Source organism: Liolophura sinensis, chromosome 3, assembly GCF_032854445.1.
Source record: "Liolophura sinensis isolate JHLJ2023 chromosome 3, CUHK_Ljap_v2, whole genome shotgun sequence".
Classification (NCBI taxonomy): Eukaryota; Metazoa; Mollusca; class Polyplacophora; order Chitonida; family Chitonidae; genus Liolophura; species Liolophura sinensis.
This window is the reverse complement of record NC_088297.1, coordinates 3,882,138-3,893,515: the sequence shown is the minus strand read 5'-3', so window position 1 is coordinate 3,893,515 and position 11,378 is coordinate 3,882,138. Positions and strand designations below refer to the sequence as shown.

General features: G+C 38.4%; 1 protein-coding gene across 3 annotated transcripts; it reads right to left on the bottom strand.

Moving 5' to 3' along the window:
• Positions 1–2,725: 2,725 nt before the first annotated feature.
• On the bottom strand, positions 2,726–7,918 carry LOC135464158 (uncharacterized protein C2orf50-like). 3 transcript variants are annotated; one of them, XM_064741658.1, is made up of 4 exons: positions 7,513–7,918; positions 4,509–4,679; positions 3,726–3,765; positions 2,726–3,252 (listed from the first exon to the last, which is right to left on the bottom strand). In XM_064741658.1, the coding sequence occupies exons 1-4, from the start codon at positions 7,542–7,544 to the stop codon at positions 3,058–3,060; spliced, it is 438 nt and encodes a 145-aa protein (XP_064597728.1). In that variant the 5' UTR covers positions 7,545–7,918; the 3' UTR covers positions 2,726–3,057. The 3 variants fall into 3 exon arrangements, with proteins under 3 accessions (XP_064597728.1, XP_064597727.1, XP_064597725.1); XM_064741657.1 differs by lacking the exon at positions 7,513–7,918 and adding an exon at positions 5,869–6,007; XM_064741655.1 differs by lacking the exon at positions 7,513–7,918 and having other exon boundaries at positions 4,509–5,039.
• Between the last annotated feature and the right edge of the window lie 3,460 nt (positions 7,919–11,378).

Sequence of the window (11,378 nt, the reverse complement as noted above, 5' to 3'; positions counted from 1 at the left end):
TGAAAAAGGTGGAAGAATTACTGTAAGTACTGGTACTATGTAACACATCATGCATATACATATACCTGTACATTCAACATTAAAACTTTGCATTCACATATTTCCACAAACCTTTACTTTGTGCTAAAAAAGCCTATAACAAGAGAAAAATGTTTTACATAAATATATTTGAGAAAATCTATAACAATCAATAATATTCAGAAGTTGTAAATAACAATATTCATGTCATTACAGCAACAAAATGACATATACAAACGCATAAATACATGTATACCTTAGTCATGAGAAGTTAATAATGGAATAAAGGCACACATTAGGAAAGCTTAACAAATATGTATACACTGTCAGCTCTTAAAATACAGTAGCTCTGTATACTGGTTGTATTATTTCAAGTAGATCAGATGCAGCTACATTACATTCACTATGTTTCAAAATGTTTGTTGTTACATATCTTTCAAAATATTGTTACAGTTTGCTGTTACATATCTTTCAAAATGTTGGTTTTCAAAATGTTTGTTACATATCTTTCAAAATATTGGTTTTTACATATCTTTTACAATATTTGTTGATACACATCTTTCAAAATGTTTGTTGTTACATATCTTTCAAAATGTTTGTTACAGTTTGTTACATCTTTCAAAATGTTTGTTGTTACAGTTTGCTGTTACATATCTTTCAAAATGTTGGTTGTTACATATCTTTCAAAATGTTTGTCGTTACATATCTTTCAAAATGTTTGTCATTACATATCAGCATCAATTACATCATATCTTGCTCAGGCAACTTTTTTTTCTTTTCAGCCCTCTTAAATTTTCTCCTCTCGTTCCGCAGAATGAATTTGATAAAAAATGTCAAAAAAAATTAGTCTTTGTTTTTTAAACACCATACTGAACAGTTTTACATTTATCTGATGGTGGTCTGAGTTTTATGGGTTTAGCCACTGGCGGAAGACAAGTCATCTTCAACCAAACATGGGCACCATTGTCTTCAACCAAACATGGGCACCATCGTCTCCAACCAAACATGGGCACCATCGTCTTCAACCAAACATGGGCACCATCAACCACTTTGTTGTCACCAAGGCCCACGAGAGAGCGAGGCAATCTAGAGTATCCATTTCCAAGGTCAGGACTGAACCCACAATCCTTGCAAGCCATCCTCAAACCATTTTTCTATGGTCAATGAAACTATCAGGTAAAACGAATAACTTTGTCATGGATGAAACATTTTATCAAATTAAACTGATTTATTTATTAGATTGGTGTTTTACACCGTACTCAAGAATATTTCACTTACACGATGGCAGCCAGCATTATGGTGGGTGGAAACCGGGCAGAGCCCGGGGGAAACCCACGACCATCCACAGGTTGCTGACAGACCTTCTCACTTACGGCCGGAGAGGAAGCCAGCATGAGCTGGACTTGAACTCACAGTGACCGTATCAAATTTAATAGTCTCATCTTGTTAAGCAAGCTCTAGTTATCTGTTTTGAGAACAGCAAAGAACAGCAACCATGGTAGCAAAGGAATAATACATTTTCAATGTCCTGGGGGAAATAAGAAACTATTACAATAAGATTGAACAAGAATATAAGTGTTAGGGTACACCTGTGCACATCAGACGATATTATCACTGGTTTGTGGACGTTTGTAGATTAGGAACAAGTAAAATAGACTCAAACACTTTCACAAACTTCAAAAACATAATTACATCTGTAAGTACATGTGGACTAAACAGCATGATAAACATGACATGAAAACCAACACAAGACTGGTGATATAAAAATGTTTAGTTCTGATGTTGTGTTTCCACGGAGCAGCAATTACCTTGTATGATTATTTGACGCATTTGCCAAAGATTTTCCATGACCTCTACAACACATGTACTCCCACAGTCTACCCAAGCAATGAGTTCTCGTCTGATGCATAAAAAAAAATGGAACGCATTAACACGCGCGTTAAACAATAGCATGGACTGTGTGGAAATACCTATATTGGTGTAATTCTATTGGATTAGTAATCGAAAACGCAATCGCATGTCCATGGAAACACAGCATAACACACCTAAGTTTTGATTTTTCCCATCACTCTGGAAAATTATCTGTCTTGGACAGGTGGACAAACCAGCATGCATTATTTCCATGCCTGACTCTTAAAGAAACCCAGCAGGCCATTTAAAGCAAGCCGAATATATCAAATAGGTAGAAACACATCCAATAACACCTGTAAATAATACTGTAATCTATATATTCTAGCAATATTCAATGTACATGTACTAAGAATAATGAAATAAAAATTATAATAATACATCTGTTTTACATTTTTTAATATCACTTTCATGTGTGAAGAAAATCCTGACTCGTGTTCATTCACATGGTAGTAATACTTTGGTATTCTCACTGGCTTGTAATATTTTTCTGTACGAAGCAACCTGCATAAAACAGACGCTTGATTTTGTCTGTCTGGAGAAGTTACACTGTTCATATAACTACAGTAAGCCTCTAACACTGTTCATATTACTACAGTAAGCCTCTAACACTGTTCATATAACCATAGTAAGCCTCTAACACTGTTCACATAACTACAGTAAGCCTCTAACACTGCCACTGCGCTTAACACGTGCAAGTGACAAACATAGCACTTGACAGCTTTCTACTGATTGCTCTCCTCACCAGCTAATTGCAAAACGGAAACTTCTTGCCTAAACAAAAAAAAAAAAAAATTGCTTTCTGCTTGTTTCATATCTTAGGATATTCTGAACAAATTGGAAAGCCTTGCCGTAACTTTGTCGTCTATGTTAACATATCACATAATGTATGAAGTACTTGTTTGACAGTGACATTGTACGACAACAACCTACACGTGTACATATCTACAATATCTTACAAAACGGCTACGTAAGTCATGGATGTGCCTAAAACTGTCATCTAGCTACATATGTCTTATACACTGTCCATTTCACAGCTTGAGCTAAAACGCGGAAAATCCTGATACGTGATAATTTCAGAATGAATATGTACACATTCAGTCACAGGTACAGACCCAGCTGCTACGACAGCTAGTAACAAATGAGGTCATCGCCAATCTTCCGCCGTCGCCTCTCACTGTAAAATCGGAACTCCAACGCTTGCATCTGATTGGCCACATCTGTGTTCAGTCGCCCTCCGTAATTGCCAGCATTCGTATTTGGCACTGGTCCTTCTGAATAGATGGAGGCTTTCTCAGGTAATTCCTGAGGTGTTTTGGGCCGTCCCTGTTTTTTTTTTTGAGAAACAAGATAAAAAATAAACAGATTTGTTGCGTATCATATACCTGTATCAAAAACGATACAGGCTTTTAATTTTGTAAACTGATTTGGACAGCCCACCCAAAGGCGAGATTTTTTCTTCTTTCACTATTCGGGGGAAATCTAAAGTCCTCTACTGAAATGCATGTATAAGTAAAACAAACCAGCTTAAGCTGAAAAACTTTGACTTCATTTAAGATTTCTCAACATTTCTGCATCTCTCCATGTCATGTTTTTCCACATCCTGTTGGCTAGAATCTCACTATTGTGGAATAACTTATATACTACATACTTCAGTGTGATCTCATAGTTTCGCGCCTCAAAACCTAGTCTTGCATTATATCATAGGAGCTGTTTGTGTATGAAGGGAGGTAAACCAGAGGAGGTCTATTCTGATAATTAACTACATGCAATATGTTATATTTTCATGTTAACCTTACCTTTGGATCAAACTCTGCCAAAAATCCCCAATTCTCCTCCCTGTCAAATACATGTAGTGAATTCTGAGAGTTTACATTGATTACTGTGACAGTCCTAGCTACATGTTATACTGCATTCAAGGTAGGAATGGATTAAAACGCACATGTTTGGAGACTGACCATGCATTCGATCACTTCCGTATCTTTTGACAGAAACTACATGTACTTAGCAAGCATGACAAGCCATGTAATATCAATTTTAACCGTTTTCGGCGCTGCCTCACTGACCACAGCCTGGTATCTGCTAATACTGATTGTCAAGCTGGAAAAAGTGGGTAACCATATACCTATACCCACTAACTCAAACAGGAATATTATTTTATTTGACTAAAATTAACATTATGAAAGAAGATTAATTTTTTACACTTTTTTCCATTTACAGGTTGCACATGTTACAATAAAGTAAATGTGTATGTAAATCTGTATCAATTAACTTGTAATTAGATTGTAACCTGCATCAGGTCTTAAAAAAGAAATTCTTTACTATGCTAACAATCTCTAGAATAACTTTCCTGTAATATCAATTCTCCCCCTTCTTCAGGAAAAAAAATTAATTTTTATTAAAGGCTTAAGAAAGTAATTTTAAAAAGAAATACCCCCATCCCCAAAAGAAATGGCATCAGTTCTGGTGCCATGTACACGTGAATACTTTATGCAGGTCTGGCGTAGGTGTTCATTCAAGTTTGTCCAAATATATATATATATATATATTTAAACAAATGAACACGTGAAAAGCGGACTTACCAGCTTTTGATACATCTTTTCTCCGACTCTACACTCTGCTTCCAGATTTTGTTGGTTGTCACCTCATCGCAATTGCTGTAATCACCGTTGGTGTAGTTTTTGTTGTCTTGTGTGTTAATCTGTTGTTGTTGTTCTTTCTTGTGCTTAGGGATGCAGTTGTCGTGGTAAGCACTGCGGGGACGAAATGATCGAAAAGAATTAGAACCTGGAGCACGATACCCAGCTGAAACAGTCCGATCTGACCACGGCAGCCCATCCATTTTGTCTCCTAACAGTTTACAGACACAATGAATGCACGGAGACAGAGAGGGACTGCTGGGCTGTCATATTTTCAAGACAAAATGTCGCGAGCAAGCGTCATGTCGATTTATAGTCAAGTGCACACAAAACGCGCACAAAAGGAAGGAATCTCTGCTAATTGCAATCTCAATGCTTCCAGAGACAGTTATGACAAGTCGACATCTATCCGCCCCAAAATCAGGCAATGTCAGTGAAAAGACTACCGTCAAAATCGATCCGAAAATCAATTTTCGACCCAGTGTCTTTTCACATTTGCACGTGGAGTTTGGTGACGTCGATATTTTTGTGTACGCGTTGCCATTGGTTACCATATTGACATCTCTTGAGAGACAAGACACGTGCGTGTTGGGAGATAGAATGTCACCATTGCGTGTCGTCCGATAGATCATGCGCAATAAACTCACCAACACGTCAGTGCTCTTTGTTTGTGATGAATGTTTTATGTAAAGATTTGCTTCTCGCAGACTAAACAGTGTTGATCTTCATAGTTAATGACAATACAAAGCTTTTTGTAAGCCAGTTTTAATGCCCGCAATTAAATGGCCATGATGTACCCTTATAGACAAGTCTATAGACCTATATACGCTACCATGTCTTTTGACTAAATTGCTTTCCTAGCTTAATTGTATAATGCAATGTATATTAGAGCTACAACACGCTAGACAAAATATATACCGGTAGCCGCTATTTCACCATATATGTGGTAGGCCTACATGAAATGCACCATGGTACTGGAGATATGTTCATACACGCATTTTAGATGTGTCACTGAAGGGTGTACGCATATGTAGTCCTACCAGGTTATTTGTACCGGCAAATGACGACTTAATTGTTGAGCAATGCATGTATGTCCTTAATTACTCGCCATACTGTGTGGGGGGTCCTGGATATTGACTAAACAGATATAAGCTGAACACAAAGACTTAAAGGGTCAGAAACATGTATGAAGACTAAGTGATCCGATGCGTAGCGTATAGGCATTCAGGCCTATAAATTATTTATTCATACACAAAGAAAAGACAAAATCTGTCTTTCCACTAGCCTATACATTTGCACCCACCTTTGGCTAGTGTATGGTAACAATACTCCCCGTCCCACATCGCGGCTCATCTTGTGTAATGTGGCAAGTGACCACACACCGTCAGAAACAGCTCACGTGTCAAACTGTGAGGCACGGCGAGCAAACTGGGTGAAAGTTACACCTATGCAGTGGCAGGTGCATGGCAATTAAAGGCTGCACAGGCATGTAAATAGCAGACCAACGCGTACCTGCTGACACAAGGGACGAAACTCACGTACGCCATCCTGCATAGGGCCCACGAGTAAAGCTAAATTTTACAGCTCCATGCTAATAGCGGAGAAAATAGTACATGTATTTACAGTTTGTCAAATGTATGCCTTCTTAATGTTTTAATCAAGACGACGAAACTAAATATGTAAAGTTACATATAATATTTTGAATCCTTGATCCTTTGTTGATAAACTGATAGTGTAGGTTGGAGGAGTGAGTGAGTGCTTGGGGTTTAACGTCGTACTCAACAATTTTTCAGTCATATGACGACGAAGGAATCATTAGGGTGCATGTACGTATAATGTGCCCCCTTGTTGCAGGACAGATTTCCACCGCTCTTTTATTTAGTGCTGCTTCACTGAGACGACTTACCGAAGGCAAGTAAGCCGCCCCGCCCGAGCCATTATACTAATACGGGTCAACTAGTCGTTGCACTATCCCCTTCATGCTGAACGCCAAGCGAGGAAGTTACAACTTCCTCTTTTAAAGTCTTAGGTGTGACTCGATCAAGGATTGATCCTGGATCTACCGGTCCCGAAGCGGACGCTCTACCAACTGTGCTATCCGGGCCGGTCTCGTAGGTTGGAGAAAAGTAAACGCTCATTGTAATTGCTAATGGCATACTATTGCGTAATTTGCAGCTCTTTCTATATAAAGCCCACAGAAATGAACCTATATGCTTATACATGTGATTATGCGCCCTATTTTATTATTTGGCTATGGATTCCAATGCCTGAATACAGTCAATACGACCGGGTTTTACAGAAACCCAGAGCAATTAAGGCTGTATTGGCCGAGTTGTATTGGCCGTGTTAAAAGCCGGATTGGGTGAGTTGAAAGCCGTTATTAGCCGAGATGTATTTGTCGCATTGAAAGCCCTTTTTGTCCGAGTTCAAAGCCGTATTGGCTGAGTTCAAAGCCGTATTGGCTGACATAAAAGCCGTATTGGCCGACCTAAAAGCCGTATTGATAGAGTTGTATTGGTCGAGTTGAAAGTCGTATTGACCGAGTTGAAAACCGTTTTGGCCGAGCTGGAAGCCGTATTGGCCGAGATGTATTGGTGGAGTTGAAAATCGTATTGGCCGATTTGGAACCCGTATTGGTCGACATCACAAAATGCAGGGGTGGAGATGTATTTACTTATTTGATGGTTGTTTCATGCCACACTAAAATTTTTTTCACTTACACACGATGCCGTATTTTTTTATGGATGGTGGAATCCCAAGTGCACGGCATAAACCTCCGATTCATGGCAAGTTACTGGTGAACCATCCCACGTCCATGTGACGCACAGATTTGCTCATCATATTGGTGGAAAACAAGTTCAATCTTCAATTAACGAGTTTAACACTGCGTAAAAGGCTAAACAAATTCACTTCCCAAGAACATGCATATTAATGTAAAGCCAATTACCTTTTGATTGTTGATAGCATGTAGCTCGCCATTTCTTGAAATTTGTCTTCGTGCCCCTCCCAAACCAATGTTGAATCCCTTTTTCAAAGCTCAAAGTTTGGGAATAATCGGCTCCTTGTCATTTCGTTGGGCACAACTCTCCAAATAGAAGGGAAGAACAGCGTTCCGAAGAAACGTCACCTCAGTTAAGCCCCTGACAGGGAAGAACAGCGTTCCGAAGAAACGTCACGTCAGTTAAGCCCCTGACAGGTAAGAACAGCGTTCCGGCAGACGACACGTCAAAGCTCCTGATAGGTAAGAACAGCGTTCCGGCAGACGACACGTCAAAGACCCTGACAGGTAAGAGCAGCGTTCCGGCAGACGACACGTCAAAGCTCCTGATAGGTGCTATCGATAGAAAACCGTTCCAGTGAATGGCCACCTTAATGAAATGAGCACACATTTAAGGCATTTATAAGCATATATTGTTGATATAATCATATCAAGTATAATATATTTTGGCATGTACCTGCCTCCCCCGCCCCTCCCCTCCTATACATCACGATTGCTTGTACGTCTTGTATTATTTTAAAAAACTGGATTTGGATAAAGTAAAATAACAAAAACTACATCACATATAAAACCAGAGCAGTGACGACAGTGTGATTGTTGACTAATGGTCACACATATTATCTGAAACTTGGCATCTTGTCAGTTTACCTCTGTAGGGTTTTCTTCTAACTTTTCATGTAAATGCTTAAACAATAGCAACTCAACGCTCCCAAGTACCATGGCAAATGTAGACCTTGCTTAAAAAAATACAGTGATGTTAAATGTAATATATCAGATTTGATGTAGAATTATCCAAAAGGCTCTGTTGTCATAACACAAACACATTAAAACCAAAAGGTTCCGTTGTCAGAACACAAACACATTAAAACCAAAATGCTCCGTTGTCATAACACAAACACATTAAACCAAAAGGCTCCGTTGTCTAAATACACACAAACACATTAAAACCAAAAGGCTCCGTTGTCATAACACAAACACATTTAAACCAAAAAGCTCCGTTGTCATAACACAAACACATTAAAACCAAAAGACTCCGTTGTCATAACACAAACACATTAAAACCAAAAGGCTCTGTTGTCATAACACAAACACATTAACACCAAAAGGCTCCGTTGTCATAACACAAACACATTAAACCAAAAGGCTCCATTGTCATAGCACAAACACATTAAAACAAAAAGGCTCTGTTGTCATAACACAAATACATTAAACCAAACGGCTCTGTTGTCAGAACACAAACACATTAAAGCTAAAAGGCTCCGTTGTCATAACACAAACACATTAAAACCAAAAAGGCTCCGTTGTCAGAACACAAACACATTAAAACCAAAAGGCTCCGTTGTCATAACACAAACACATTAAAACCAAAAGGCTCTGTTGTCATAACACAAACACATTAAACCAAAAAGGTTGCGTTGTCAGAACACAAACACATTAAACCAAAAGGCTCCGTTGTCAGAACACAAACACATTAAAACCAAAAAGGCTCCGTTGTCATAACACAAACACATTAAACCAAAAAGGCTGCGTTGTCATAACACAAACACATTAAACCAATAAGGCTCTGTTGTCATAACACAAACACATTAAACCAAAAAGGCTCCGTTGTCAGAACACAAACACATTAAACCAAAAAGGCTCCGTTGTCATAACACAAACACATTAAACCAAAAAGGCTCCGTTGTCATAACACAAACACATTAAACCAAAAAGGCTCTGTTGTCATAACACAAACACATTAAACCAAAAGGCTCCGTTGTCAGAACACAAACACATTAAACCAAAAAGGCTCCGTTGTCACAACACAAACACATTAAAACAAAAAGGCTGCGTTGTCAGAACACAAACACATTAAACCAAAAAGGCTCCGTTGTCATAACACAAACACATTAAAACAAAAAGGCTGCGTTGTCAGAACACAAACACATTAAACCAAAAAGGTTGCGTTGTCAGAACACAAACACATTAAACCAAAAGGCTCCGTTGTCAGAACACAAACACATTAAACCAAAAAGGCTCCGTTGTCATAACACAAACACATTAAACCAAAAAGGCTCCGTTGTCATAACACAAACACATTAAACCAAAAAGGCTCCGTTGTCATAACACAAACACATTAAACCAAAAAGGCTCTGTTGTCAGAACACAAACACATTAAACCAAAAAGGCTCCGTTGTCAGAACACAAGCACATTAAACCAAAAAGGCTCCGTTGTCATAACACAAACACATTAAACCAAAAAGGCCCTGTTGTCATAACACAAACACATTAAACCAAAAAGGCTCTGTTGTCAGAACACAAACACATTAAACCAAAAGGCTCCGTTGTCAGAACACAAACACATTAAAACAAAAAGGCTGCGTTGTCATAACACAAACACATTAAACCAAAAAGGCTCTGTTGTCATAACACAAACACATTAAAACAAAAAGGCTGCGTTGTCAGAACACAAACACATTAAACCAAAAGGCTCCGTTGTCATAACACAAACACATTAAAACGAAAAGGCTCTCCGTTGTCATAGCACAAACACATTTAAACCAAAAAGGCTCCGTTGTCAGAACACAAACACATTAAAACCAAAACTCTCCGTTGTCATAACACAAACACATCAAAATCAAAAGGCACCGTTGTCATAACACAAACACATTAAAGCTAAAAGGCTCCGTTGTCATAACACAAACACATTAACACCAAAAAGGCTCTGTTGTCATAGCACAAACACATTAAAAACCAAAAGGCTCCGTTGTCTAGCACAAACACATTAAAACCAAAAGGCTCCGTTGTCATAGCACAAAACATTGAACCAAAAAGCTCTGTTGTCATAACACAAACACATTAACACCAAAAAGGCTCCGTTGTCATAACACATTAAGCTAAACACATTAAAGCTAAAAGGCTCCGTTGTCATAACACAAAACACATTAACACCAAAAGGCTCTGTTGTCCTAGCACAAACACATTAAAACCAAAAGGCTCCGTTGTCATAGCACAAACACATTAAAACCAAAAGGCTCCGTTGTCATAGCACAAACACATGAACCAAAAAGGCTCTGTTGTCAAACACAAACACATTAACACCAAAAAGGCTCCGTTGTCATAACACATTAAAACCAAAACTCTCCGTTGTCATAACACAAACACATCAAAATCAAAAGGCTCCGTTGGTCATAACACAAAACACTATTAAAGCTAAAAGGCTCCGTTGTCATAACACAAACACATTAACACCAAAAAGGCTCTGTTGTCATAGCACAAAACACATTAAAACAAAAGGCTCCGTTGTCATAACAGAAACACATTAAAACCAAAAGGCTCCGTTTGTCATAACACAAACACATTAAAACCAAAGCTCCGTTGTCATAACACAAACACATTAAACCAAAAAGGCTCCGTTGTCATAACACAAATACATCAAACCAAAAAGGCTCTGTTGTCATAACACAAACACATTAAACCCAAAAGGCTCCGTGTCCTAAACACACCCAAACACATTAAAAAGGGCTTCGTTGTTCAAACACAAACACATTAAACCAAAAAGGTTGCGTTGTCAGAACACAAACACATTAAACCAAAAGGCTCGTTGTCATAACACAAACACATTAAACCAAAAAGGCTCCGTTGTCATAACACAAACACATTAAACCAAAAAGGCTCTGTTGTCATAACACAAACACATTAAAACCAAAAAGGTTGCGTTGTCAGAACACAAACACATTAAACCAAAACGCTCCGTTGTCAGAACACAAACACATTAAACCAAAAAGGCTCCCGTTGTCCTAACACAAACACATTAAACCAAAAAGGCTCCGTTG